Below are 27,655 nucleotides of genomic sequence, written 5' to 3' on the forward strand. Positions count from 1 at the left end.
AGTGCTTGTTGGTCTGAATGTGTCATTACTTCTCTTATGCTGCTAAAGGGGGTACGTGAGAAATTGAGGTTTCCCTCTCTTGCCTGATATCAACATCCCTGCTATGACATTACCTTATAAAATAGGAGGATGAAATTGATTGCAAAGGCAACAAACAGCGCCAGCATCCTCATGTTGTAGAAGTTCCTGGCAAAGTAGTTCTGCAGGGGAGACAGAAAGAAGAGCTACTAATGTTTGGTCTGGATGTTCCACACTCAAAACCAGGTGTTGGACTTCCAACTTTACTCCTAAAAACTGCGTCAACTTCAGGTGAGCATTGTCTGTCAACAAAAAGTGGTGGGTCCTCTGTCTGTGTAAAGTTAATACAAGTAAATATGAGAAGTCAGCAGGCTTGGCCATTAGTTAGACAAATTTAGTGGGTATTTTCCAAAGTTATAACCTTTTTAGTTTGACATTTCCCTCTTTGTGCTACCCTGGACGGCAGTGGAGGGATGGTAAAACAAAGAGGGAATTTGGATCAAAAAATGCTGAAACACTAAAAGACCTGTCTGATCCAGCCAGCTAATCCTCATATTAGTTTTAGCTGAACTTCAGAATGCCTTTTGACACAGAACGAGGACGGTGGTATTTGTTCCGGACCACATTGGAATCACATTAGGAGGGGATCTCTTTCTGGCCAGTAGAAGCAGGAGAAGTAGTTACAGCTAACACAAACTTTCCAAATTGGTACTGTTAAACTGGGAAATACTGAGTTGACAGAGAGTTGACCACCACTGCTGAAACAAAAAGACAGAGAAGTTCCTGTACCAGTAGTTTCCTCTGGTAGGCTATGATCTTCTTCAGGAAGGCAGACTCCTGCAGATCCGGTTCATCAGACTTTGAGGTGTGATGCCTTCTTACTTTTGGCTTCATCTTCTCATTCTTCTGTTGTTTCTCTTGTTTCTCTACATGTCCACCCCTGAAAACACAAAACAGTTCACACTTTCACACAGCTAACAATACAATACTGCTTCAGTCATTTAGAGGGCTCAGTCAATGGACTGGGCAAGTCATGATTGTAAAATAATGGTCAGTCATGGACAGATTACTGAATGGGCCCACTAGACACAAGTTATTGCTAACATTACTTGATGGGAAGTCAAAAATAGACAGAATGACCACGAAAAGATGAAAAGATGCAAAACAACCAAAAAGAGTTGCATAATGTCTAAAAAGAGATGCAAAACAGCCAATGAGAGACACTAAACATCCACCAAGAGATGCATAAGACCTGAAGGAGAGCAAAACGATTACAAAGAGACACAAAAAGACCACATAGAGATGCAAAACGTATTACAAAGAGATGAAATACGACCAAAACGAGACGCAACACAAATACTAAATGGTAAACAGACCTGCATTTATATAGCGCCTCTCTGGTCTTCTGATTACTCAAAGCGCTGTACACATGTCAACATTCACACATTCACATGCATGATGGCACCATGCAAAAGTGCCCCCTGTCCATCAGCTTCTACACTGATTCACATTCACTTCAAGAGCAATTCAGGGTTCAGCATCTTGCCAAAGGACATTTTAACATGTGGACCAGAGGAGCTGGGGATCGCACCGTCTATCTTCTGATTAGAGGGTGACCCGCTCTGACTCTGAGCCACAGCTGTCACACATCCGGGATGCAAAACAAATCATCATGAAAAAGACAAAAAACAAATACAAAGATATGCAAAACGACGAATATCTAAGCAAAATGGCGACAAGGGATGCAAAAAGACAAACACGAGATGGACAACTACAAAGACCTTCTAAACTACTAAAAACATGTATTCTTGAATCTGTGGCTCTTCTGAACTCAAGGTGTACTTACTAGCCTTTTCCTGAAACTTTCAACACCGCATATCATATGGCCTCAGTACACAAATTCTGTCAACTGAGTTAACTCTGTCTGCCAAGTAAGGCCGTGAAATGTGTTGGAAAGCTTTGGAAAAAAATCTAGTACGGTCAACTTGAGACTTTTGTCAAAATACTCAGTCGGTGTATATTGGCTCTGACCACAAGTATTCGAATCTTCCCCATTAAATCAATTTAACAACAAGTAGTGGTGTCCAGTTGTAACTCTTCAGCAACTGTGGATTAATGGCGTTTCATAGCTGTGTACTTTAATGTCTGCACTCTCCATATAGTACATAGTGGTTTTTTTGTCTGCCACCGTAGTTACAATATCTGTATTACATAACACAAATGTATACATACTCTGTTTTCTCAGGTTCACATTCTGTCTCTGCTGTTGCTTCCTTCTCCTCTGAGGAAGAGCTCTGCGACTGAAACAGAAAAGAGTATAAGACAAACAAGCCAATTTATGGATGAGTGTATTTTAGCATTGCTAGCTGCATGCTAGCTGCATGCTAGCTGCATGCTAGCTGCATGCTAGCTGCATGCTAGCTGCATGCTAGCTGCATGCTAGCTGCATGCTAGCTGCATGCTAGCTGCATGCTAGCTGCATGCTAGCTGCATGCTAGCTGCATGCTAGCTGCATGCTAGCTGCATGCTAGCTGCATGCTAGCTGCATGCTAGCTGCATGCTAGCTGCATGCTAGCTGCATGCTAGCTGCGTGGCTAAAAGGCCCTGAAAGCCTCATTTTCTCAATCAGTTTGCACACTTACATGTTAGCAAAATGCAGTGCCATAGGTTGACAAAGAAAGCAAATCAACAAGGTTAACAATAATGTGAATGCTAGCAATAGCTGAGTCAACCTTAGCTGAAATAAGTTTGAAAATAACTGGATTTCTTAAAGTGGGGCTGTATGTATACTCCTGTGTTCTGTAAAGTAAAATGACTGTTTTTGTCAATAGAGTCTTGTGGCTTTAGTTGACAGGGTTTCAACTCCCCACCGAAAACGGTTGTGTGATGGCGAGGTAAAGCAGCTGTGGACGGGAGCAGCAGAACAACTCATTTTATCCACCAAACAAAATCAATATCAGTTCAAGTGCACGCTATATTTAGAATATTTTCACTGCTTTAGCCTTCAGCCACCAGACAGCGCTTATCAACGGGGAACTGGAGCTGTTACTTATACTCTCTTCACAGCCCCCAGACTTCATTAACAAAATTAGTTATTTTTCTTAGCAGAGCAGAGAAGTTGCTGCCTCGATCAGTTCGTTTTTCTGTGTTATTGTCGGACTTGCAGATCCGAACTAACGTGGCGCCCACAGCAGTACATTGCTTAGCTTCCATGGCCATACCGCTGTCTACTTCTCTGAACTGGGAGTATTCCAATCGCCAAAGTTACTGTATGTAATACACTGATTAAGGATGTTTATATACTGTTTGTAGCAGTCTCACAGGAATACGTTTTTAGAAGGGCTTGGGAAAATAGCAATTTGACGCTAAAACATCAACCAAAATGTGAACATTTAGATTTGAATACATCTGGGAAGCTACAAAATGATGTAAAAATCTCAAAAATAATAAATAAATAATAATAAACCAACCCTTTAAGTACTGTCAGTCAAATCGGATCAAACCACACCAGTACAGCTCTAAGGAAGCAGATTAAAAGGGTTGACTAAATTCTTAGCGAACCAAATCTAAGGATGAACTTTAAATTTGATAGTTGCTTATTTGTCAATCTATTGGTCCACCACAACTGAAACATGTGGATGGATTCCTATGGAATTTGGTACACACATTCATGAATTAGAATGCAATAAGAAATAACTTAGACTCACCTGATGCCTCCGTCTGAGCTCAGGTGGGGGTGCTGTAGGTGGGGTCGGGGGTGTCGCGGAAAGAACCGGGGAGTTGAGCAGTTCGGTCAGGCTGGCATTGGGGTTATGTGGGGTGATCTTGTAATGGCCCCCCTCTCTTCTTAAATCCAGGCCAAAGATATCTGACAGCAGCTCAGTTTCACTGGTGTTGACTGCCAGGTCAGCCAGGTCCTCTTTAGCAGAGCTGCGGTCAGAGGGTCTCTTCTCTCTGTCCTCCCCCTCACCCCTCACCTCGTCCTGGGTGGGGTCAGGCATGTTGGCCAGCAGCTCTGACACCTGGGGTGGAGGCAGTTTATGTATTTAGTTTGTGTAAATGACCTGTGGATACACTGCTCTAATCTTTTAGAATTATGTATAGCAACCTTTATGGTCTTGGCCCCCTCCACCAGATTGCCTCCCATAAAGCTGTTGTAGAAGATTCGGCAAAATCCTCGGGCCACACTGAATGCCACGTGAAGCAGGCCCAGCAACACCGACCAGTAGAAAGACACCAGGGTGGTCACCATGTCCTTGACTGTCATATTCTTTATCTTCTTCATCTGCTTCTTCAAAGTCTTCATGGACAGGACCTGGAAAAACAGAAAAAGAAGAGGTGAAAAGTCCATTCAGTGGTAATCAACTGCTTGCTATTGAGTATTAACAAGTACGTGTCACTGTCATAAAGCATCAACAGTTATGTTTCCTTAAAGTTACGACAATAATTATTCATTTGATGTTGATTTTGTGGGCCCCTGGGGACAAAAGTGGTCGTAATTCCATGATTGCCACTGCCTTGTGTTGTTAAGATCTGCAGCTGCCAGAGTCCCTTTAGAAAACCTTTCATTTTACTGCACCAGGGTCAGTCTGGTCCGCTCAGTCCTGGTTCTGGTTCACCCGGTCCTCCCTTCTCACCAGCGAGTCCAGCAATACAGCCTGGGCCTCCAGCAGCTTAACTCCGTCTGACGGCACTCATGGCGGAACTTTCTGCAGAAGGCAATGAACAGGTCGTCCTGGACCATGTGAAAGATCCTCCCGACCACCACTTTGTCTTTGGCTGGTCCCATCCGGATCAGCGGGGACCAGCAGAGCAGTGAGGCGAAGCTCTGCTACTGGACAGAGAAGGAGCCGCTGCTGCTGCTGGGCATGGAGCTCTCTGCCTCATGCAGGATTGTGATGTGTGCATTTGTAAAAGTGTTTTACATGTGTTCAAATTGCTTGGTATTGGTGTGTAGACTGGAACACTTGTAGATGCTTTCTGTACTTAACAACCTACACCTCAGATTTGTTAGCTGACTAATTATCTGCTCAAAGTTGCTTAGAAAATGACTGCTATGTATATTTTTTCTTTTTAAAACGAGTTATTATTGTACCCCAAACAACAGTGCCTGTATGATGGAAGACATCAACACTAATCCTACTGACAGGCCTCACTGAAGGAAAGGGCTTCAGGTGCTGTGTATCTGTTGGCTCCAAATCACATCAAGGCTCCATGACACAATCTTACAATAGCGTAATAGTAGTTATATGTACAATTCTCCAATTTAGAAGCATGTTTGTCTCCAAAGTATTTCTAAAAACTAAAAATAATATCCCCTTGCTCTTCAAAATGTTGAAAAAGTCAGAATTCTGAATATTTTAGAGGAATAGTACCAAGTTTTGGAATATACACTAATTAGCTTTCTTTTGAAGAGAGCGGTGAGAGGATGGATATAAGTTTCATGTGTGTTCAGGGGCTCACTGGTTAGGATGTGGTTAGTTAGCTTAACATAAAGACTGGAAGCATTGTCCACACCTCTAAAGCTCATCGATAAACATATTCATTTGGTTTAACTAGTACATGATGAACCACCTACCCAGCACAGTTACTGTATTCACAGACATGGGATTAGTATCAATCTTCTCTTCCCACTCACAGAAAAAAACAAGCATATTCCTTTGAAATACTCACTTCGATTGTTGAGCCCTCACCTTTATCAGCAGCATGCCGTTGTATCGCAGAGCTAACAGAGCCATGCGGACAGTGGTGACAGAGAAGAAGCCCATCTCTGCGTTCTCCTCGTCCGGCTTCTCCCGCTCGCTCTCCTCTTTCACCGCTGAGCGCTCGCCGGCGTCAGACATCCGAGCCGCCAGCTGCATTTCAAAGATGGTGTCCTCGCAGAAGTTCACAAACAGCTCCATCTTCTCCTTCTCACCTCCTTCATTCACCACATCAAAGATGAACTGACGCTTGGATTCTTTGACCTGTGCAGAAGGAACAGGTGGAAGGAACTAGTTGTCACTATTCAACACTGTAACCAAGTCAAGTGGTGACACAATCAAATGACATTCATTCTCATTCATATGCTGTACCGCCTTTACCTGAGGTTTCTCCCACTGTGTTCGACTGGACTCGCTGATCTCAAAGTAGACCCTCTCGATGCGCTTGGCACTGCCCATGATCTCGATCCGACCCAGGTAGGGTTGGAAGTAGTTGAGGACGCTATCTGCCAGCTCCAGGAAGGTCTGCAGCCGGGTGTCATGAGGCATGTGCTCCGACAGGTTGGTCAGCAAAACCGCCACATTGAAGCCAATGTCCTTTTGAATAACAGTTCAGGTTTAAGTTTTCTTTTCGAGCAAGTTTCCAACTATTAAACCGTGGGGTATTATGGCCGTTGTATCCAAATCATATTGACGAATAAGCATTTTGCATATACCGGTACCCTTTGTGAACAACTTATTTTGAAAATCTGACGTAGTCACACAAGTATCCTTCTGCAAACTTTGCCAAGCCCCTCAACTTTAATCTTGGAGTTTTTTTCTCGGAATGTTAACCCCCTCCACTGGCTCTGTACATTATTTTTTTCAAACTACAGTGAACCTAATACGCTGTCGTAACACTCAACCTCCAAAATCTTGCAATAAATGAGGCCCTTGAGGATGGTACCAGATACATCCAAAACTCAAATGGTATTATTTGGGTCTGTTCTCTGGGGTAAATGTAAATTACACTTTCATTTTACACTTATTCTAATAATCTACCCAATTTTGTGAAGAACTAAAAAGTACATTTGATGGCCGACCTGCAGATACAGCACTCTACTAACTGATGATGAAGCTTTAAATACTTTAAATTGAATTTAAATACATAATGTAGAAACTTTTTCTATTCATTTTGATTTGAAAAAGTGATGGAAAAGTGATGACTATAAAATTAAACTACAGTATGTTGTCGATCTTTTGATGTCCCAATTGAGCTTAAAAACGAATTAAACTAACTCCTCCTTGTCCCACCTCACTCTAAACAAAGAGGTTAATTATTGTCTGACTGAGCTGCCAACCAAGAAGACCAAGAACAAGGGATGACCCATGTTGGCCTCCCCATACAAAAAATACAAAGCATTGTACCAAATTCTACTGTGATTTTGCAAAAAAAAAGATCTCCTGCTCCTTTATGGAGAACAACAAATGGAAAGGCAGAAGAAAGAAGACATGAATAGAAATAACAAGAGAGCTCTCCCACTCAACCCCCTTTGAGATGTTAAAATTCTCTAAGAATAGATTTTATCAACAGATTTGAAGGATTAAAGGGCTTACATTTGGACAATTTAAGGCCCTTATAAGACTTTATAAAAGATCTGTAAACATCTAGGTTGTTACCTTGGCTGGCTCATGAAAGCGCTCCACAAATTCTTCATAGTCCAGGAGCTCATTCTCATCAGTCTCAGCACATGAGAGCAGGAACTGTGTCTCAGACTGGGTGTAGTGTTTGTGGCTCTCCATGGCCTTATGGAAGTCCCTCTTGGAGATGACACCTGTGAGTGAGAATTCATAAATCTATAAATCATCAACAGCTCCCTCTGATGATCTCATCCCGATGCTGCATCAATGACAAATGTGATGAAGAGAAAATGTGGTTTTACAGCCTTGCCTTTTCCGTCAGGGTCATACTCCTTGAAGGCATCTGAGGAGGTCAAGTCTTTCAGCTTGAGGAACATGTCAAAAAACTTGAGGATCATCTCCACATTGTTGGAGGACTCCACCAGCATGTCCACCATCTGCTTCCCAATAGTCCCATTAACCACGTTACCTGTAAAACCACGACACAAAGTGACATATTTCTACCATCCACAAGAGACAAAGTATTTGCCTGACCACGTTGCAAACCTCACTATGTGATGCCTGATTAATTATGACATTTGTCTTCGGACATTGAGATAGTAGTGGGCTACATTTTAAGGATGTACCTAAAGGGGACATTTGCCAATTTTCAGCAGGCTTTGTATCGTTGTAATATGTGTGGTATGTACAAATGAACGATCTTTGGCTTCCCTCCATGTTACCAGCCCCCAGAGCTACCCGCTCATTTGCCGTTGAGGGTCCGCCAGATGAGGTGAAAACCGGGCAACCTCCAGTTCTAAAAAGTGAAGCCATGCTGAAGTGCCTTGAACTCGCATTCGTTCTCATGGCCATCCTCTTTGCAAAAATAAGTCAGGTTGTATAGAAGTCTATGAGAAGATTACTCTACGTCTCTTGATTTATTACCTCAGTAAACATTGTAAACATGAGTTCATGGTCTCAATCTATAGTGTCAAGACCATAAAGCAGGGGATGCTTTAGGGCGGGGCTACGGGCGGGGCTACTGTGATTGACAGGTTTGGGTGTTGTCCATGTTTTCATCTTACAACTTTAATCCTTTCACAGTTTGTTTTTAGTTCCTGAAAGGGGGGCGGGGGGGGGGGGGGGGGGACACACCGCATTGCAACGATACAAACCCTGCCTGCAGACACCTAAAGTAGTCTATTTACTCCATCATCAGCATGTCTAGCACTATAGACAGCAACATGGAAAAGCCCTTTAATAGCCATGTGTGTCCACTCACTCAAAGAGCTTTTTTGAGAGATGATTAAATGTTTTTAGTAGCATCAAACTTAGCAAACACTGCTAAGAGTGATTTGAATAATATCATTTAACAGTGCAAATACCCATGTGATAACCTTGTGACCTTTTGTTTGTATTAACTCTTTCAGTAAGCTACTCCTGCTTTAATATTTAACAACGGAGTACTTATGAAAGCAAACCTACCCTCCAGCATAGACAGCAGCATGACCACCATGTCTTTCTGAAGATCCATCAGTTCTTTCAGTAACTCAATCTGACTGGAGTCCTGATGTGAAAAAAGAAGGAGACAAAAAGACTTTGAGCCATCGCAGGGAGAACAAACTCAGAGAGGTTTCTCAAATTGATATTTTAAAGTTAGATATTTAAACAGTATATGATGAGAATGTGAAGGAATTAGCAGCCATATTGAAGAAGAAGAAGAAGAAGAAGAAAGAAGAAACCATTTTTATTGTCATTTTTATATACAAAATTTGACCAGTAGGCTGCCAATGAAGGGCGCCCGGGGAGCCGGGGGTTCAGTGTCTTGTCAGGGACACTTCGACACGTCCCAGTCAAGGATCGAACCGTTGACCCTGCGGTTACCAGACAACCCTCTTAACCCAGTGAGCCACGGTCGCCCCGCCCAGAGCGCTCTAAAGACAGTGGAGATGGTTGTGGATTTCAGGAAGAACGCAGCCCCACCAGCCCCTATCACTGTGTGTGACTCCTCCTTCGACGTGGTGGACTCCTTCCGCTTCCTGGGCTCCATCATATCCCAGGACCTCAAGTGGGAGCTCAACATCAGCTCCATCATGAAGAAGGCTCAGCAAAGGATGTACTTCCTGAGGCAGCTGAAGAAATTCAACCTGCCAAAGACAATGTTGGTGCATTTCTACAGAGCCATCATTGAGTCCATCCTCTGCTCCTCCATCACAGTCTGGTACGCTGCAGCCACAGCCAAGAACAAGGGCATCATTTGCTCTGCCGAGAGGGTGATTGGCTGAAATCTGCTGTCTGTCCAGGACTTGTTCACTTTAAGAACCCTGAGGCGAGCAAGAAGGATTGTGGGCGACCCCTCTCACCCTGGACAAAAACTGTTTTTGCCCCTTCCATCTGGTAGGAGGCTGAGGTCCATCAGGACCAAGACCTCATGCCACATGAACAGTGTTATAGTATGGTGGTGGTATAGTATGGCAGTTGTATAGTATGGCAGTGGTACATTATGGCGGTGGTACATTATGGCGGTGGTATATTATGGCGGTGGTACATTATGGCGGTGGTATATTATGGCGGTGGTATAGTATGGCGGTGGTATAGTATGGCGGTGGTATAGTATGGCGGTGGTATATTATGGCGGTGGTATATTATGGCAGTGGTATAGTATGGCGGAAGTATGGCAGTGGTATAGTATGGCGGTAGTATGGCGGTGGTATAGTATGGCGGTGGTATAGTAGTATGGCGGTAGTATAGTATGGCGGTGGTATAGTATGGCGGTGGTATATTATGGCGGTGGTTTAGTATGGCGGGTGGTATAGTATGGCGGTGGTATAGTAGCATGGCGGTAGTATGGCGGTGGTATAGTATGGCGGTGGTATAGTATGGCGGTGGTGTATTATGGCGGTGGTGTATTATGGCGGTGGTGTAGTATGGCGGTGGTGTAGTATGGCAGTGGGGTAGTATGGCGGTAGTATGGCGGTGGTATAGTATGGCGGTGGTATAGTATGGCGGTGGTATAGTATGGCGGTGGTATGGTATGGCGGTGGTATAGTATGGCGGTAGTATGGCATGGCGGTGGTATAGTATGGCGGTAGTATGGCAGTGGTATAGTATGGCGGTAGTATGGCGCGGTGGTATAGTATGGCGGTAGTATGGCGGTGGTATAGTATGGCGGTGGTATAGTATGGCGGTAGTATGGCGGTGGTATAGTATGGCGGTGGTATAGTATGGCGGTGGTATAGCATGGCGGTGGTATAGTAGTATGGCGGTAGTATGGCAGTGGTATAGTATGGCGGTGGTATGGTATGGCGGTGGTATAGTATGGTGGTGGTATAGTAGTATGGCGGTAGTATGGCAGTGGTATAGTATAGCGGTGGTATAGTATAGCGGTGGTATATCATGGCGGTGGTATATCATGGCGGTGGTATAGCATGGCGGTGGTATAGGATGGCGGTGGTATAGTAGGATGGCGGTGGTATAGTAGTATGGCGGTGGTATAGTAGCATGGCAGTGGTATAGTAGTATGGCGGTAGTATAGTATGGCGGTGGTATAGTATGGCGGTGGTATAGTATGGCGGTGGTATAGTATGGCGGTGGTATAGTATGGCGGTGGTATAGTAGTATGGCGGTAGTATGGCAGTGGTATAGTATGGCGGTGGTATAGTATGGCGGTGGTATAGCATGGCGGTGGTATAGTAGTATGGCGGTAGTATGGCGGTGGTATAGTATGGCGGTGGTGGTAGATGGTGAGGTACTATATTTGGAAACTTTTTTCCCACATAAGATAGTTTACAGTGGAGATGTGACAGGAAACAAGCGGACAGAGAGATGCAGTAAAAGAGGTCCATGGCTGAATTCAAACTGGGGATGTGATTATATTGTCACCACCTTGTCCACAGTAACTTTAACTCACCTGAGACAATTTCATCTGCATATGAGCGAAGACATGCAGAAACCCCACCACAGCGTCCCACAGTCGACTGTGGGCCAAACTCTGCTGATTGCCAGTACACGGACCCTACAACAGCATTAGGAACAATCATAATCAGTTTTCCGACAGTCATATATGTGAGCATTGCCTACAGGAACATCCTATATAGGAGAATATCAATGTAATGTTGCTTTTCAAGCTGTCCACTACCTACACGGTAGAATATTTTTCTGTCAGATGACTGATTTCTTGTCATACAAAAACAGACAAGCATGGCTACTGCCAACAAATCCCTTTCTTATTACTGTCGCTGTAAACATTTCCTCAAATGAAGATGTTGAGAAGTTAGAAAGATCTCCGCTTTCTCATGTTTAACATTTGAATGTAGCAACAGCTCAGTCTGGTAAGGGACGTCTAATAATCACCAAAGACTAATTATGACTGTTAAACACCTTCAATTTGGATTATTTAACCTTTTCATCAACTTTTGAGACTTTTCTAAGAGATACAGGTGTCAGTTTATAACACTGACTGAAACAGGAATAAGTCAGTGTCTTCTCGTACCTGGATGTACTCTGTCAGCGTATTGAAAACCTGCTTGGCCACATTTATTGCCTTGGAGAAATTCCTCTGGCCCTGCTCGTCAATAACATCTTTCCCAGAATAATACCAATAGAAATCACTGATGGACTCCTGGAAGAGATGTAAAGAAGACAACAATGAGACAGATTAACAACCAGTAAAACTGTTTTTATCATTATTATTATTATTTCTGTCAGGCATAAGACTGTGGGGAAGTCATGTGTTTGAGTGTGTGTGTGTGTGTGTGTGTGTGTGTGTGTGTGTGTGTGTGTGTGTGTGTGTGTGTGTGTGTGTGTGTGTGTGTGTGTGTGTGTGTGTGTGTGTGTGTGTGTGTGCATGTGTGTGTCTCCGTCTATCACATTTTGGCCTTTGTCTTGGCTCAACAACTGAGATTAAAAGTTTGGTCTCATTTTGCAGATTAATTCCATACACTGTTTTTATATGGTCCACTAAATTTAGGCACCATAAGAGATGAATAAATCCCTGTTTTGTTTTTTTTATATTCGCTGCCATGTTGCCTGTGAGGGAGCTGGTGGGACAGTCTTTGTTTGGGAGGGGAGGGGGAGACACACCAGATGGGGATCTGCACTATACTGAGGGAGCATAATGTAAGTGTAACGATTTAAAAAGGAACTTTCCATCAAGTAATACAGGCAGAACACTGTGGGTTTTACTCTTTTCTATACCATGTCTTTGGGGAATATTCACAAACTGTTGACAATAATTCACTGCATTGATTAACTGCAAGTGTGCAAAATGGTGAATACAGTGGATCTAATATAAACCAGAGGGTGGCTCTGCAAGACAATACAGCAATACAAAGGTGTGCATGGTCTGTCCTGGGTCTATATACATGTACATGATTCCAACTGACTTTCTTGGAAGAGGTGTGTACATTTGGGAGACAGGCAATAACAAATGGTGGCAAATGCCTCCAGGACATTGTCCCCAGGTCATGTGAAAATTCTTTGTTAACTAAGTACTTGGTGCAGCATCTCTGTGTCTTTGCAAATAAAGCAAGTGCATGAAATGGCATCATAACTGTATTAATTGCAAAAACATAAAAAAAACAGATTTGAAAAGAGAAAAGAAGAATTTCCTTTTAGATTAGATTTTAATAGTAAAGAATGAAACTGTTATTTGTGTTGCTTAAGTTCACACTGAACTGTCTTTTAGAAGAAATTAGTCAAATGTAAAATAATGGAAGTTTTGTTTTATGTTTTTGTCTGTGTCTTATGTCTGTATGAGAACTGTTTGACAATGTGAAGACTCATTTCATTTCAACCAGGAACCAGCAGAAGTGAGAGAAGGAGCTAACCTGTACTCTGAGGAGGTAGTCAACGGTAGAGATGATGATGTTGACCGTAGTATTGTTCCCTGTTTGCGTCCTCAAGTAGTTCTGGAAGTCTGAAACCGGATATCACAAACAACAGCAGTTTTGCGCTTGTATAAGGTGTTGAATAATTGAACAAATAAAGTAGTGGTAACATTTATATACAACGTTGCGTGACATTTTATGTAATTCCTCAGAATGAATTCTGCATAGAGGAACGCTTAAAGAGTTGAAGAGACTAAGACAAAAACAAAATGTTTACATGTTGGTTGAAGAAACTAATTTCCGATTCAAACAGTAATCAGCATTCAAAGCAGCCTTAACAGCGTGAATAACGTTTCCCATCATTAGATGCTCAGCCATACTCAATCAACTCACAGAATAGAGCAGAATAGAGCACACACCTGAGTTGTGTCCTTCACAGAGCAGCTGCAGGAAGCGGAAAAGGTCACAGGTAAACTCATCATCCTGCATGACCTTCTCACCTGGCCGGAGAGAAGAAACACACCCATACACATACCACACACACACACACACACACACACACACACACACACACACACACACACACACACACACACACACACACACACACACAGACATGCAGACACACGTATGCACAGGTACGTATGCACAAACATACACACGAGAACACAGGCATGTGCAAACACACACACACGAGTGAGCACACACATTCATATAAACAGACACACATACACAGAAAGAAAAGTCAGAGAACAGGGGAGACAAAAGCAGACAACATGTAGGAAAGACAGGAGGATGGAGAGTGAAGAAGTATTAAAAAGAGATGGAAAATTCAAAGTGATTTTCTTTCAGTCAGTGAAAGGTGTAAGCTCATAATACACCATTCTGACCCAATGCGCACACAAACACACACACACTCTTGGCTGAGCAGTGGACAGCCACAGCAATTGGTGGTGGACTGGTTGGTTTTTAAACTGCAGCATTTTACAGTCAGGACTGGATTTAGTGTTCATGTTTTCTCAAAAGACTGGTTTGGTTGAAAGGAAAGGTGTTGGTTGCTGCTTGTCATTGTAGATTATGCATAGATTACGAATGCATTGAGGAAGTTGAGGACAGCTGCTCTGACTGTGCTAAAATGCTGCTTTGAACCAAGGAAATGCAAACGGAACATTAGGTCAGACAAAGAGAGATGAGACACTTCACAACAACAGAAACATTAACAGAATACATCCAGACAATATGAAGACAAAGTGGACTGGGCTGAGGGAGGAAAATATGTAGAAGCGGAACAAGACTGAAAGTGCAGTTTCTTTTCAATGAAAGAGTAACATTTCCAATGAATCAGTGCAACCAGGATGTCAGAGGTTTACTTCTACTAATGGCCTAAAATGACTTTTACTGAAAACAAAATTAGACCTGCGGATAATACCAGTGTGTTTTTATATGTTACTCTGTCGTCAAAATAAAACTGTGCGTCCTTCACAAAGGGTGTGCTGTTCGGATTCAGGAGTTCCTGTAAATGTTCCATGTGGTGCACCCATTTTTAACAATATCTGCCAATATAATGGGAATCATCAGTGGTTATCACGAGCATTCTACTGCTTGAGATGGACCTAAATGCACCTGTAACGTTGTGAAAGTGAAACCTAATGTACATAAGTTACGTAAAAAAAGTATTGGAAACACACGGGACATGAAAGGGGGTCTGCCGGGTGAAAGTCCTGTTTGACCCAAACAGGATTAAACAGGATTAAAATAAGAGTGAAAAGAAGTATTTTTCTTTCACGTAACTTTGCGGTAATTAAGTACGCAAGTCACATAACAATGGTACTGCAAATAAGTCAATGTTTTCAATGCCTTTGGTTTCAAGCGGGTCAGGAACAGCATTCTCCTGGGTAAAAGTCCTGTTTGTTTGACCCAAAAATACACCCCAAACTCTGTCTTACAAGAAGGTCTATGTGCTAGTGCACAGTACTACATTACACATCAGGAAACCGTCACAGTTTGGTAAGGTTTAGGCCCCAAAACTACTTGGCCAGGGTGAGGAAAAGATCACGTTTTGAGTTAAAATAGGTACATTCAACCAGAAAGTTATTTTAGGGGGTATGTGTGGTGAAGTGGGTGTGTCTTGTAGTAAAGTGGGTGTGAATGTAGTCACCGAGAATGCAGATAGACCCTTCTCCCTTCTTATGGCGCGTTCACACCAAACGCGTCCGCGCCGCATATTCGCGTCATTCGAACGCCGGTCAAAACGCCGGGGACCATTTGTGTTCATTCGCGTGAATCGCGCGAATCGCGCTGAAAGCCGCTCAACTGTCCGCCATTAACCATGAATAATAACCTCTATTTCTGCTTAGTACGTGTTGTGGAAGTCACAGATATCCCGGGAAACTAAACACCGTCATGTCTGGTTCATAATATTGTTCAGAGGAGCTCCGTGGATTTTGTCGAGGTGTATTCACTGTGTCTAGCAAGCCACCGGTCGCTGTTTACTACAGCTGTAGGAACACTAAATAAACTGATTTGGCTGTGATTCAACGGCAATATACCGACAAAAAGGGACTCCGAAATAACTACGTAATGATGCCGATTTGTAGGCTACTTGTCTTCTCAATGGAGCTGATGGATCGGTGCTAGGCTATGCTAACATCGTAGCAGCTCCACCAACACTCAGAATAACGTCATGTAGACGTAAATACGGCAGCGTCTAATCATTGTTTGTACCGTATGGTTTACACACACACATGCATACACATAGTTTGGTCCGGTCTCTATTGATATGAGGTATCGTAGAGCTCTGGGTGAACACAGACGGCTACAGGATTTCCTGATTCAACAACGGCAGGAAGCCAGTGATGACAGGGGGAGCAACTCAACGCTGATAGGCTATCGCGCTGGCTATCACGCTGGGGCGAATTCGCATCAATCGTGAGAAACACTGAAGACTCCCATTCTATCGGCTGGTGACGGTTGAAGCCGATGTTAAAACAGTCTGGCCTCCCTTCTGAGTCCTCTGATTGTCTTCTGGGACCTTTTTAAAGGGTCCCCCGAAAGTCCTTCTCTTTGGACTTCAATAGAATGTTCTATAATAATAGTAAGTAACCGAACAGGGTATTTCTTATGGAAAAAGATTTTGTCATTATTTTGTCATTTTAATGACAATTCATTTGTTTCTAAAATTGTAAGAATCAGCTAAACATTAAGTGATTGTGCAAAGGCACTTTCAGGCTTATTCCCAACACAGTGATAAACCAGAGAAGGGGAATGTATTTTTCACAGTTGACCATATAAACGTTTTATTCCTAATATCTTAACAAGGATTATAAATAGAAATATAAAAAATGACAAGCTAAGGCTTTGGTGTACAATAAATGCATGTATAATTTTCAATCAAAATGGTTAGGTTTGAACACTATACACAGTATAATGCAAGACTACAACTACAACCAAATCATGAATTTAAAATACTGTAGGAAAGAAAGTCACAACATAAAATAAAATAAAGACTGGTTAATCAAATTATCTTTTCTCACAACAGTCATGAAGGACAGGTACACTACGGACCACAGCTCAGCCAATAAAAAGAGAGAAGGAAGGAAGGAGAAAAGGATCAGAGTTCACCCCCCCCCTCCACTCACAGAGCAGCATGGCCAGAAACAGCCACTTTACAGTCCAAAACACTGACGGAGAAAAGGAGGAGAGGTAGAGCAGCAGACAGGATGAAGAGGTGACAGATGAGAAGTAATCAGGCTGCAACCACTCAAATAGTTTTTTGTTGTTGTTGTGCAAATTATGCATATTTAATTTTTTCTTTGTCATTTTGTAAAATGTTTATATTATATAGGTGGAGGCTTCAAATAAGCCCAGTTGGCTTTCTGTCTCTTCCTGCACTATGATATTCATTTATCTCTGTTATGTTTGATTATTTTAAATTTAGTTTGAATTGTGCAAAATAAATAACTATAAATAACTCTATAAATTAATACAAACATTAAATAAGTTTTCATCAACAATATACAGCCTTTAACATTACACTGTTCTTAAAACTCTTCAAAACAATGAAATATAATTTGGTTTGTGCTAATACTGAATCTTTTAATATTTGTGTCTTCTGGTCTGGCCTAATGTAAGATCAGCTGTACTACAGTTGGATAAATCATATTCATATTATTTTGTCCACCCAATTTCATCAATGAGGCTATAATACTTGTCTGTATAATGAAAGACATTTCAACAGCACCACAAACAATATCCGGGGCAACTGGAGCAACGCCTCTGAAAAGTTATAGAGTGAAAACGACAACCTTCACAGAGTGAAGACCTGGACCGATTCAACTGGGCTGGCTGAAGCTAAGGGTCTCCAATACATCTAAGGGTCTCTAATACATCTAAGGGTCTCTAATACATCTAAGGGTATCTAATACATCTAAGGATCTCTAATACATCTAAGGGTCTCTAATACATCTAAGGGTCTCTAATACATCTAAGGGTCTCTAATACATCTAAGGATCTCTAATACATCTAAGGGTCTCTAATACATCTAAGGGTCTCTAATACATCTAAGGGTCTCTAATACATCTAAGGGTCTCTAATACATCTAAGGATCTCTAATACATCTAAGGGTCTCTAATACATCTAAGGGTCTCTAATACATCTAAGGGTCTCTAATACATCTAAGGGTCTCTAATACATCTAAGGATCTCTAATACATCTAAGGGTCTCTAATACATCTAAGGGTCTCTAATACATCTAAGGGTCTCTAATACATCTAAGGATCTCTAATACATCTAAGGGTCTCTAATACATCTAAGGATCTCTAATACATCTAAGGGTCTCTAATACATCTAAGGGTCTCTAATACATCTCAGGGTATCTAATACATCTAAGGGTCTCTTATACATCTAAGGGTCTCTAATACATCTAAGGATCTCTAATACATCTAAGGGTCTCTAATACATCTAAGGATCTCTAATACATCTAAGGGTCTCTAATACATCTAAGGGTCTCTAATACATCTCAGGGTATCTAATACATCTAAGGGTCTCTAATACATCTAAGGGTATCTAATACATCTAAGGGTCTCTAATACATCTAAGCATCTAAGGGTCTCTAATACATCTAAGGGTATCTAATACATAAAGGGTCTCTAATACATCTAAGGGTCTCCAATACATCTAAGGGTATCTAATACATCTAAGGGTATCTAATATATCTAAGGGTATCTAATACATCTAAGGGTCTCTAATACATCTAAGGGTCTCTAATACGCCGTAAACTGAGTGTATTCAGCCTTGTATGAACTGACAAAGCACAAACAACGGATATGGTACGTTGTGAAACAAAACTACTTGGTTCCGGTCAGAAAACAATCATAGTTTGTGTTGAAATAGAAATGTAACAAAGTAACATAACAACCGTAAAAATGTAAATAGATAACAAATGACAACTTTCTTTTATAAAGTTACGTAACAAATGTAACAACAATACATAAGAAGCCTAAAGTGAACTTTTACTTTTTGTTTCCCACAGGACGACAGCAGCAGTTTCCTGTTTCTTTGACCCATGAGCCCATGCTTCTTATACTTCTTATTATACCATGTCACTTTCAATATTGGTTGCTCAATATACTTGCCATGTGCATCACTTGTTGTATTATTAATGAAAAGAATATTGACAATCAGCATGAGGCCAGCAAAGTAAAAGCTGCATTAATGATTGTTTTTTGGCCACTTTGGGGGGAGCCTGAACAAACTATAACTACATCATAACCATATATAACAAACAGCTCCCGGTTATGCGTTAACATTGGCCTTCATGTGGAGTTGTGTTTGTGTCTGTTGTTGGTCTCCACCAACTCCTGAGAAAACAAACATTGATGAGTGCAGTTTTAATGAATCTATAGTTTTGGTTGGCTGATTGGGGTCATTTTTGTATTAATTGCAGCCCTAAGAGAGCGAGTTAGGAGATAGACAGTGAGAACAGATGGGATTGTACACTTTACAACAGATAACAACCATCTCAGTTACTAAGACACAACCACCAGCTGACTGGAGGTTATCTACATGGCCGTGAGGGTAGGGGTGGAGGATGGTAAATATTAGTAATATTTAGAATGTGCCAGATACTGTACAAATCCTGAGAGGGAGGCAAACATGGGTTGTGTTTTAGACAGCGCTAGCTACACTTCTACTATTTCTGCCTGGATATGTCTGGATTTTTTTATCTTAACATCTATATGGTGTATTTGAGAACAAGTCATCATAATCATCATCAGTTCATGCTTATTGTGGAAGAGGAAGACGTGACACATTTTAGAAGTGGACTAAGACTTTACACAGTATAACCAGTTATAATTGGCCAAGATAAAAAAAAGAGATATTAGAATGGTGAGAGTAAGGTCTACACTCAGGACCTGGACAGAACTGACACAACAACTAACCGACTGTAGTGAAAGAGAGAGAGAGAGAGAGAGAGAGAGAGAGAGAGAGAGAGAGAGAGAGACCAACCAACACACAAGGAAATGGCAGAAGGCATAATTACCACGCTCATGAGTGATGACTGAGAAAGGGAAGAAAGTGCAGTAAACCAAAATGACAAAAAGGAAAACAGGGGGAAGAAAGAAAGAGAGAAAGAAAGTAAGAAACAAAGAAAGAAACAAAGAAAACGATTACATAGAGGGAAAAGAGCTTTAAAAAAAATCCCAATTTGGTTGTTTGGTCAACGTGGAAAGAAAATGATGAGTTGACAAAAAACCCGTCGAGCTCAGTAAAACTCAAAAAAGAATCTAAAAGAAATATTTTAAAATATATATAATACCAAGCCCTTGTGATTGATGTATTTTTTGATTGTAGACTCCTGGTGAACCTGTTCAGTTAAAAAGCTAGTTATGGGATTACTTATTATTTTCAAGACAACGATGAGGAAATTATGAACAGAAAAACATTAGATTTAGTTCATTCTGCACATTCAGGGTTTGACAACAATATAATTAAATTCAGTAAAAAACAGTTGGATGAACACACATGAGCTGTCCCTTTCACCTCAAATAGTATCATTGCATTAAAAACGTATGATATTGTGCAGCAATCATTACAGCAGCGTTCATGTTCTGTAGTGACGACAAAGAACCAGTAATCAACGAGCAGAGACCTCTTAGTTTAAAACTTCATGAAGCCACGATACACAAACTGAGCAAAGATAAAAGTCAAATAAAGATTTTTATCTGCAGACATATCTCCAGTTTGAGCTAAACCTCTCGAGAAAGCAGCTGTGTTGATACGACAGTCAGACAGTCCAGCTCAGACATGCCTGCTGGGAGTTTAGTCAACTGTAAACAGCCTCTCAGAGCCAATCAGGGACTATTTCACCTACCCCCAGGTGGATCTTTACTTGTTGTGCTTTTTCACAAAAACCTATCATTTTTATTGGGTGAAAAACCTTGATAACCCTCCTGCAATGAATCAACTATTCAACTTGTCTTTGGGAACAGTTGATGACGACTGAAATGAAGCAGTCGTGAATGCCCTTCCTCTTTCGCTCTCCACACAGGCTGTTTTCAGGCATGCAACCAAAGCCCGCTCAAACGTTCTGCATAGAAATGTAGAGTCTGTTCCTAAGGTATATGTCATACCTGACTTAATAGACCAGCAAGACTTCATGCTTAAAAAACAGGGAAAAAAAGGTTTTGTCGGGTCCTTCCAAGATGTGTTTTCTGTGAGTAGTGTGAGCAGGTAAACAGTCCATGTGGAGAACAAAACAGTGGGACAAATTGGACAAAATGCAATCTGGGAACCCACCGGCTATCGTCCAATGGCAATTGAGCTTTTCTGTTTGCTTAAATTAGCTTGTAAACTGGCTACTTGTGAAATGATCCTCGTTGTCTCTCAACTCAAACTACAGTGTTGGGTCTAAAGTTGCTAATCGGACTGCAAGAAGTTGACCACTGCAAGGAATAAGAAACCCCAGAAATATTGGCAGCTGCCCGCAGAGGCTAATAGCCAATAGGTTCAGAGATTGAACGTTAACACAGTTAGAAAAACAGGCGGTCATGGTTCAGGTTTGGAAAAGATCCTTCCATGGTGAGAAGAAACCAACTTTAACTCTGTGAAGGAAAGTCAAACGCCAGAGTGCAAAGTCTGTGCTCCCAAACATTGATTGTGAGCTCCTCCCTGAGAGGCTTTATGGTAGGACACACTATTCCTACTTTACTAGTTGGAGAATATTATCCGGTAGTTATGATTGTATTTCAAAATCTAATGCAACAAAATAGTAAAACAAAGGAGATCTGAAGTATCAGTATGCAATCTAAAGGATGATTGTAACAAATGCATACACACATTAGATGTAACAGGCAAATCATAAGCACGTACACTAGGAAATCCCACTTAATAATGCATATAAAAAACAGATAGCACTGCATTACCACTTCATGAAAATCAACAAATTGCTCAACCCAAGTGATGACAGGATAAAGAAAAATGATTTGACGAGGATAAAACACAGACTTTTTCGCCTTCCATTTCCTCTTCAGAAAGATTTTAAATAAGAGGAAGAAACAATATTAGAATTCGCATTTATCTACTGAACCAATGGATTCAGCAAGCATTTACTTTTAGATGTAGGTTTGAATGTACAATTTTCAATTCAAGTTTTGAATTTCACCTGTATCTGGTGAAGAAAAGCCTTTTTATATCAACAAAGCATTGTCAGTAAACACCTATCTTGAATTCAGAAAAATGATTGTTCAAAGAACCTTTCTTTCTATTGTTATGACGTTGAGATATAAAGAGTAGTGAAGCTTACCTGATCCCTCCTCTGTCACCATCCCTAGTCCTTCAGCTTTGTTCTGCCTCTCAAATGCATTTAGATCCAGAACACTGAAACAAAATCAAATGTAGTGTGGATCTCTGATATATTGTGCTGTCTTCATTGACCATCCTCCAGAGTACCATATCACAATTTTATTTTAATGTGAATATTTCAATCTGCGCAGAAAAAATATTGAGGTGGTTTTGTAACAAATACGAGCACATCAGCCACCTTCCTGCGAGGCTGTAGGTTCAGTACAAGAGGAAATAATGATGTTTATGTGTGTACATTAGTAAACACTAATGATCATAACACGCTCAGTGAAGTTACTGAGGAGACTGGGAATGTCACTGAAAAAGAGGGTGAACAGTAGCGGGCCCAGGACGGAACCCTGTGGTACACCGCTAGTTACTTCAGTAATGGATTACTAAGCTGGAGACTTCAATGGAAACGGCACGGAGGACCACCAGCTAGACGGGCGGTGGTGGGGTTGCGTGAGTTCTGGGGACAAAGGAACCACAGCTTCTCACCACGCTTCCACGTCTGTTGTTGACTTTGTTTTGGGGATTTGTTTGTTTGTCATTGGACTGTTTTGCGTTACTTTAAGGAACTTTTGTAACTGATGGGACTCAGGGTTTGAGTGATATTTTGCAAATGTTTAATTTATTATGCCGGAGTAGAGCGGGAGCGTCACGGTTTTTGTTTTATGTGCTGTTTTTGTAGGCTAACCCCAAAGTTAGCATCGCTCTGGTTCCCTCAAAAAAAAGCCAATGGGACTTTTTGGATTATTGCCAAAAAGAATCTGGCAGCAAACAAACATTCATGATACTGACATGTCCACAAATGAACGTCACTTTTATGCTTGTGGAAGCGTGAATACAATCGGCAGAGGTGAAAAGCCAATGCTAGGCTATAAACAAACTACACAACAGTCACATGAGCGTGAGCAATTCTCAAAATTCGAAACATACTTGAGTGAACTTGTCAAAAGCAGTCAGAACCCATTAACCCACCCACCTGTGGATACATTGAAAGTAATGAAATGTTTCAGTCTTGAAAACAGGAAGAGTTTGTAGTTACCTGCATGACTGCATCAGACCAGCCAGACTCTGAAAAAAGCCCACGTCCTTTTTGTCTTTCAGATAATCCAACATTTTCTGTCAAAGAGACAGGACAATGGGACAGCTGAGTTCTATTTTAGACCGAATTCTGCTTTGAAACCACTACAGGAGGTGGACACGATATGGTATGAATAACTATACAACTGTGGTCTTAACGCTTAGATACCTGCTGTACAGTAGAGTTTCCTCCATTGAGAATAGCTATGCCCAGCTTCAGAGTAGAGGCCACCATGGGACCCATCTCACCTTGTGGAGAGGAACCACACATAGACACACAACTTTATGTATGACCAGGGCGCACCCAACAAACAATCAATGCAATTTTACATTCACTAACTTAGCTCGCACTCTCAAGCAGTGAAGACTTAAACATGCAGCAATAAAGTCACTCTATATTCTTCAATAACAGTTCAGTTCAAATGTGTTGTGGACCATTCAGCGAATCATTAACATCCTGAAGAACCATGTTTGCTCAAGTTGTCTAATCAAAGTTTGTATCGTCGATAGATGTAAACGAACGCTTGCAGACTGTGGAAAATCAATCTTTGTAATTTGTGCACTTTTAAATAGGCTTTAGAGTGATGTCAACAAGCAAGTGAGCTCCTTCTTATGCCAGCTTTGAAAAAGAAAACATGTTTGCTGACTTAAGCTTACACCTACACGCATAAACCTGAGCCCTGAGCCCAATACGGCACATTTGACGAACTAGTAGTGTAATAGCACAGTAGTTACAGTGGGAGGCATGGTGGGGGATGAGTGCGTAAAACCTACCTTTGCTGGCGCTGATGGTTTGCAGCACCATCTCAGCAGCTCCGCGGTCATGCAGCCGAGCCTGCTGGTACAACAGCTTCTGCTTCTCCATCTCCTTCTCCTATTCATGTAACAAAACCACACACATGTCAGCAGCATGCCCGTTTACAGCCGAGACCGTCATGGCGACCGACGGGTAGGCGGAAGTGAGTTACTGATGGCCTACCTCAAAACTCTTCACTTCCTCTCCATCCTCATCTTCTTCATCATGGCAACTCTGAGGGAGCGAAGAGTGATACAAAATGAGAGTTACATGTCGACAGCAGAGAGATAACATGTTGCAAAAGGAGGAATCATCATCATCGTCACTGGTACCTTAGCCATGATGTCAGCATAAGCCATGTAGAGAATATCCTCATCCAGTTTACTGAAACACACACACACACACACACACACATTAGCAACAGCAGTACATGTTTAGTATGACTAGCCAGACAGAAGACAGCCCTTGTTTTACTAGACGTGTGAGAATGCAGTTTGCTAGAATATGAACTATGACTTATGTCAGAGCAGAAACATTGGGTGGAGCCTTGTATCTTACATACAGTATACATACAGAACCCACCACTTCTCTGTGAGGGCTGTTCTGCTGAACAGTTGAATGAGCTGATGAAGTGGATCGATGTGTTTCACCCCCTCCTCTTCCTCCAATGGCTCCTTGTCACCTGGTTTCTAAAACATAAACATACATTTCCTTTCACAGGAGACTCAATGATGCACACTGGAAAAAAAACTAAACAACAGCCCATTTTAAAAATCCACATGTGGCCTAAGACAGTCCATAAGTATTGATAAACAAGTCTATCATCGTGACGATACCCTCATACTTGAGTCCTTGCTGTCGGCTTCCTGAAGCTATATTGCATCTACCAGCGACGCCATGTTTCTTTTTGTCAAGCTTGTAGGACCTAGCAACAGTAACTAAGGGGGGCGGGAGTTTGGGACTTGGGAAAGATGTTCGAGATCAGTGATTCTTAACCATGAGCGCCACCTAGAGGGCCGCAAAAAACTTTCAGTTTTGCACCTGTGGGCCGCGGGGCCGCATAGGTTATCAATTGAAGACACCAGAGATATTACTGTTATCCATGAAACGCTCAGTTACGATATAGCTTCCCACCACCTGGTGGCGGTAATGCGTCAGTCAGTTGTTTAACAAGCTGCAATAAGCAGAAGAAGACACTCAGCTGGCCGCTAGCCCAGGGGTCGGCAACCTGCGGCTCTTCAGCCCCTCTGTTGCGGCTCCCTGAGTCTACATCAGGGGTCCCCAACAGGCAGACCGGATCTGGACCCAGGCCCTAAATCCGATAGATAATTCGGGAGTTTATACTTTAACCGGCACGTCTTATCCAGCCGTTACGGCACTTGTTCGGCGATGCAGGAAACACACCGACCAATGCGTCTAAATCACATCAGGTGATGCAGCTCAATATGAGTATTCTGACAAGTTTCCTGACTCGAGTGAGGTTTACACACCGTGACACACGGGGGAGAGACGAGGAAATAGAAAGAAGAGCAGGGAAACTGCGCCGATCGAAGAAGATATCTCGCACGACTCTCTCCAAAAAGAGAAACGTGTTCAGAGAGAATATAATTCATAAGCATGAATGAACAGAATCGTATATGTTAATTATTCCCACAGGCAGTTAAATCCTCTACCTCTGTCAAGAGCTTTTCCCTGCAAACGGTGAATCATGATTTTCAGACCCCCGCCCTCTGTAAACTATCAACGGATAAATCCAATAAAAGAAAAGTCACGGAGGAAAATAGAGAGTTTAACTCTGCGTGGATGTCTTAATTTGCTTTCACTGCCAACGATGCTGGCTTATTGTATGCTTCCACAACAAGCACACAGCATGTGCTGAACAGTGTCACGCTGGTGATGAGCAACAAAGAGCGAATCCTCAGCTGCTGCAGAAACTCTCCTCTTCATAAGAGTTTGATATTGTTATATCAGGTAAAATTGCAATAAAATGTCATTAATTGTCTATTCTTGTTCTATATTTTCATAAATACAACAAACTATAGTTTTTGTACATATAATATAACTATATATATATATAACACTTCATAAGCTATGATATCAAATAGCTTTTGCAGCTCCAGACACATTTTTTTGGTTTTATTTGAAGCCTTCAAAAATAAAGTGACACTTAGCGACGAAACATCTAACGCTGGTGGGAAAGCCTGTTGGGCTTCTTGTTGTGTATGCAGGTTTACATACACATGATAATAAATGTCTTTGTGATCATCACATTCTATCATCTCATTTATTTGACAAGGGTGTTGCTTGTTAAACTGTAAGTGGATTTAATATAGTTATTGAATACAAATCAAACCAAGAGTGAGATCAATTAGTTAAACTCATACAGTGTTAATGTTTGAATGGGCCCCGGGACACTTTGTACTTGAAGACTTGGGCCCCGAAGTCAAAAAGGTTAAGAACCCCTGCTCTAGATGACACTGAGTGAACCCTGGGTATTTGGGTACATTTTTAGTTTCACAACAGAGAACACTTCAAGAGATTAAGCTTATTTGGGTGCAGGAACAGCTCCACCCTTTGTCCTCGTTGACATCATCATCATTTATGTTTCCTTCTCTGGTGTCCGGCTTTGAGAGAAAGTAGCTCATGTTCTCTGATACTGCTTGAACTTTCCTCCGCCATGGACACAACATAATTAAACTCTTAATCAAGAGTATAATTCCATCTGTTTTACATTCATGGACTCACAGCGAGGTCCTCTATGAGTTTATCTTCAAAGTAGTGTTCCTCTGCCTCGATCCAGGACTTCTCGTAGCCCTGCAGGAACAAGTTGACAGCCCGGTGCCTAGTTTGGGGGAGACACAGTAATAAAACACAGAATAAAAACGTTCCAACAAGATACGCCAGATGTACTGTACTGTGAGGGATTTAGGTTTTAAAGCTCCTAATGATGGATATAATGTGATACAGTATATTTACTTGTGGGATTCTGGTCATTTTATGCATTAAGTGTCTGAGAGGGGGTTTGAGGAATGTGCTGGAGTGGGGGTTGTGTGAAAGTGGCTGCTTGAGGTGTGAAGTTTAGGACAATGGGGCATAGGCCCAGGTGGGGCTTGTTGGACTTCAGCCAATCAGTGAGCTGATCGATGAGCTGAGGAATGCAACTCTGGGGAGACAAATGGTTTGAAGCGCTGGGGGATTTCAGATCTTCTGCTGGCCACCGAGGAGGCAGACCAGCCTTCTGGGTGGCTCGGATTGGATCTCACATTTGATTTTATATATAGGTTTGTTTTGTTATTAGTGGTGCGATTCGGTTTGTAACTGTCTGTATCTGTTTTTATGCTTCTTGGATAATAAATCCATTTGATTTTTACTTTAACCTGCTGTTGTGTTTTGGAGGCGATTGAGAGGGGGGGCGATTTCTCCCTGTGTCCAGAAGGTATGGCCATAACAGTACACACACACATAACGTACCTGGGCAAGTTATAGAGCGGTGCCATCCTGAAGCAAGCAACCACTGCTCTCTTCCTCTGTTTGGACAGCAGCTTGTGCCACACGGCCTTCTTGCTGCGCTGAGGATGTTCAACCTAAACACACAAACTGAACCACTCAGTACAGCGACTCTAGCGTCTGGAAGCCATAACGCCATAATCCCACAACTGCTCAGAGAAGTGCATTCAATCAGCACATCATTGTGTTCAAACAACAGACATGCTCATGTCTAGTTTTGCAGTTTTAACAATGGCCAATCACAGCAGCTCTTCTAATGCTGCGTTCACACCGGTGCGT

At 41.9% G+C, this 27,655-nt stretch overlaps 1 protein-coding gene across 1 annotated transcript in view; it reads right to left on the reverse strand.

The window, feature by feature from the left end:
* The window catches only part of ryr2a (ryanodine receptor 2a (cardiac)), a gene marked incomplete at both ends in the record, with an annotated part of 170,918 nt that overhangs the window by 21,417 nt on the left and 121,846 nt on the right, over positions 1–27,655 (reverse strand). Inside the window, 23 exons of the mRNA XM_079293495.1 lie at positions 114–200; positions 808–958; positions 2,251–2,318; positions 3,726–4,040; positions 4,127–4,333; positions 5,712–5,984; positions 6,102–6,317; positions 7,380–7,534; positions 7,651–7,809; positions 8,805–8,886; positions 11,230–11,334; positions 11,812–11,940; positions 13,148–13,236; positions 13,567–13,647; positions 21,950–22,023; positions 23,036–23,112; positions 23,243–23,322; positions 23,848–23,947; positions 24,053–24,103; positions 24,202–24,253; positions 24,452–24,558; positions 26,615–26,711; positions 27,341–27,453. Of these exons, the coding sequence (XP_079149621.1) occupies positions 114–200; positions 808–958; positions 2,251–2,318; positions 3,726–4,040; positions 4,127–4,333; positions 5,712–5,984; positions 6,102–6,317; positions 7,380–7,534; positions 7,651–7,809; positions 8,805–8,886; positions 11,230–11,334; positions 11,812–11,940; positions 13,148–13,236; positions 13,567–13,647; positions 21,950–22,023; positions 23,036–23,112; positions 23,243–23,322; positions 23,848–23,947; positions 24,053–24,103; positions 24,202–24,253; positions 24,452–24,558; positions 26,615–26,711; positions 27,341–27,453 (2,868 nt within the window). The remainder of the gene's footprint in view (positions 1–113; positions 201–807; positions 959–2,250; positions 2,319–3,725; positions 4,041–4,126; positions 4,334–5,711; positions 5,985–6,101; positions 6,318–7,379; positions 7,535–7,650; positions 7,810–8,804; positions 8,887–11,229; positions 11,335–11,811; positions 11,941–13,147; positions 13,237–13,566; positions 13,648–21,949; positions 22,024–23,035; positions 23,113–23,242; positions 23,323–23,847; positions 23,948–24,052; positions 24,104–24,201; positions 24,254–24,451; positions 24,559–26,614; positions 26,712–27,340; positions 27,454–27,655) is intronic.

This window comes from Melanostigma gelatinosum, assembly GCF_949748355.1.
Source record: "Melanostigma gelatinosum genome assembly, chromosome: 21".
In the NCBI taxonomy this organism is placed as follows: domain Eukaryota; kingdom Metazoa; phylum Chordata; class Actinopteri; order Perciformes; family Zoarcidae; genus Melanostigma; species Melanostigma gelatinosum.